Source organism: Crassostrea angulata, chromosome 1 (assembly GCF_025612915.1).
Source record: "Crassostrea angulata isolate pt1a10 chromosome 1, ASM2561291v2, whole genome shotgun sequence".
Lineage (NCBI taxonomy): Eukaryota > Metazoa > Mollusca > Bivalvia > Ostreida > Ostreidae > Magallana > Magallana angulata.
Window position 1 is genome coordinate 46272352 of NC_069111.1, and position 1984 is coordinate 46274335.

Below are 1984 nucleotides of genomic sequence, written 5' to 3' on the forward strand. Positions count from 1 at the left end.
AGTTAAGTTTTGTTCCAACTTATTCCTCTTTTTATTGTGATATTTATTAGATTTAGTACTAAAATGACAACAGAACACAGTTTGTACAGCAATGTTTGTCCTGTTTTTGTGTAGAAAGCTGTTTAAAGACCCTAATTAAAGCAAAATTACATTGCTGTCGTGCGTAAAAAAACATTTGCCAGATTCTTTGATAGAGAAATTTTCATCATAAAGGTAAAGTTTTCATTAAGTAACAACATCACCTTTTTGCGGCAAAATAATTTCTAAAGAGTACAATATTGCTAAAATTTGTGTAAATGGTTTTCATTACAGGGATTGACAGAGACTGCATGCACTGCAACATACTGGGGACAATAGTTGATGTCTTCATCTAATTTAGCCACATTCGGACATTATTATGTATTAATAATGTGCATCTTAAGCTTGCCACTAATACAAATGCAAAATACAGAAAATGAAATGCCACAAAGTGGATAGCATGGCAGAGTCGTTGTGTATAGTAATATATATTTACAATTGATCTTTTTTTTGTAAATAAAGTTTTAACATTTCAATATCATCTGGATCATTAGTTAGTGTATTTTGAAATCGTATACTAGTATGAAAAATGAGATTATGATTAAAATATGAATGATTACTACGAAAAACCAAATAGCGATCTAGAAGCTAGTATTGCTGGAAACTAAATGTATTGAAGATTACAAGAACACTTGAAATTATGATTCACGGGAGAAAATTACAATGATCAATGAAATAAAATTAAACAATTACATGTATGTCGTTCTCGCTACCTAAAAGGTATGGAACACACAAACCTGGGCTTAATATTATTGCAGCAGTTATCATATATCCTTACAATCTCAAAACTAACAGATAATATTCTGCAATAGTTGCTGTCACAAGGAGCCATGTTCCTGTCATGCTCATTGATCTCAACGGACACATTGGGATGGCTGATGTCCAGTGGCTGACCATTGACCCATTTCCAGCCCGCAGAATTGTCAAGTCCAACAGAGACAGCCACTCCTCTTCCGACTAGACAAGAAAATGAAACACGTTTGTATTTTTCAATTTTAAGTTACAAAGTACAAGTATATTTTGAATCGAACTATAAAACTTTAAAAACAGATTAAGCATATTTTATATCAATTGTAGAACGTACAATAAAGAACATACACTGTAGAAGCAAGTAGGATGAAAGGCAATCGATTTTAAGATCAGTTTCCAGTGATATCAATTCTCCACCATTTTCTTTACACACTGTCGTTTCATACGTAAACGAAGAATTTGTTGTCTCGTAAAACTTCAGGCACACTCCTATTTCTCTCAATACATCATATTCAGGCCAAGAACATCCTTGACAAAATTAAAATATGACGTCTTATTTCACCAGGAAAGCATTTCAAGTACTATTTATTCTAAATTATTTTAATTTCTTTCAAGTAAGCTGTACTTCAATATAGATATGTCAACAGTTGAACACTTTAGGGTACATGTTTATTTCTTACAGAATAATCTTCCTCTGACCAGGAAATTTAACTTAAGAAATATTATAGTCATTTTTAAATAAGGTACATGCCTTTCATCTTATAAACCTTAATCCCCGATTCCGGGAATGTTTCTGTGTATTCCATCGATGGATAATTGTAAAGATAACAAATCATATCTGCGGGTTTGTGGAAGAAAGTCTTACAAGACATCTGATCTGCACACAACTTTGCGCACTCAATGCAGGAGAACCGTCCGTTGGTTGGATTCAGGTCTGAGCGAGGTAAGATATCTTCGTATATGTTGCTTTTTTCAAAGTATAATCCAGTTACTTCAGAGGAAACATCTGATAAACAGACACAATATTTTGCAAAAAATGAGGAGTGTAGGGAAACTGTTTTCACAGAACCAAATTTATAAGGGAAGATTTTTTTTTAGCTAAAGAGGCATGGTAACGATTTTGCTGAAAAACTTTCATATGTGTTTTGTTCTATTT

The 1984-nt window shown here is 32.7% G+C and overlaps 1 protein-coding gene across 1 annotated transcript; it reads right to left on the reverse strand.

Annotated features, from left to right (window-relative positions):
- Positions 1-787: 787 nt before the first annotated feature.
- LOC128178790 (uncharacterized) lies at positions 788-1776 on the reverse strand. Its single transcript, XM_052846129.1, has 3 exons — positions 1580-1776; positions 1177-1356; positions 788-1035 (listed from the first exon to the last, which is right to left on the reverse strand). Exons 1-3 carry the CDS (start codon positions 1698-1700, stop codon positions 788-790), a joined length of 549 nt encoding a protein of 182 aa, XP_052702089.1. The 5' UTR covers positions 1701-1776.
- Between the last annotated feature and the right edge of the window lie 208 nt (positions 1777-1984).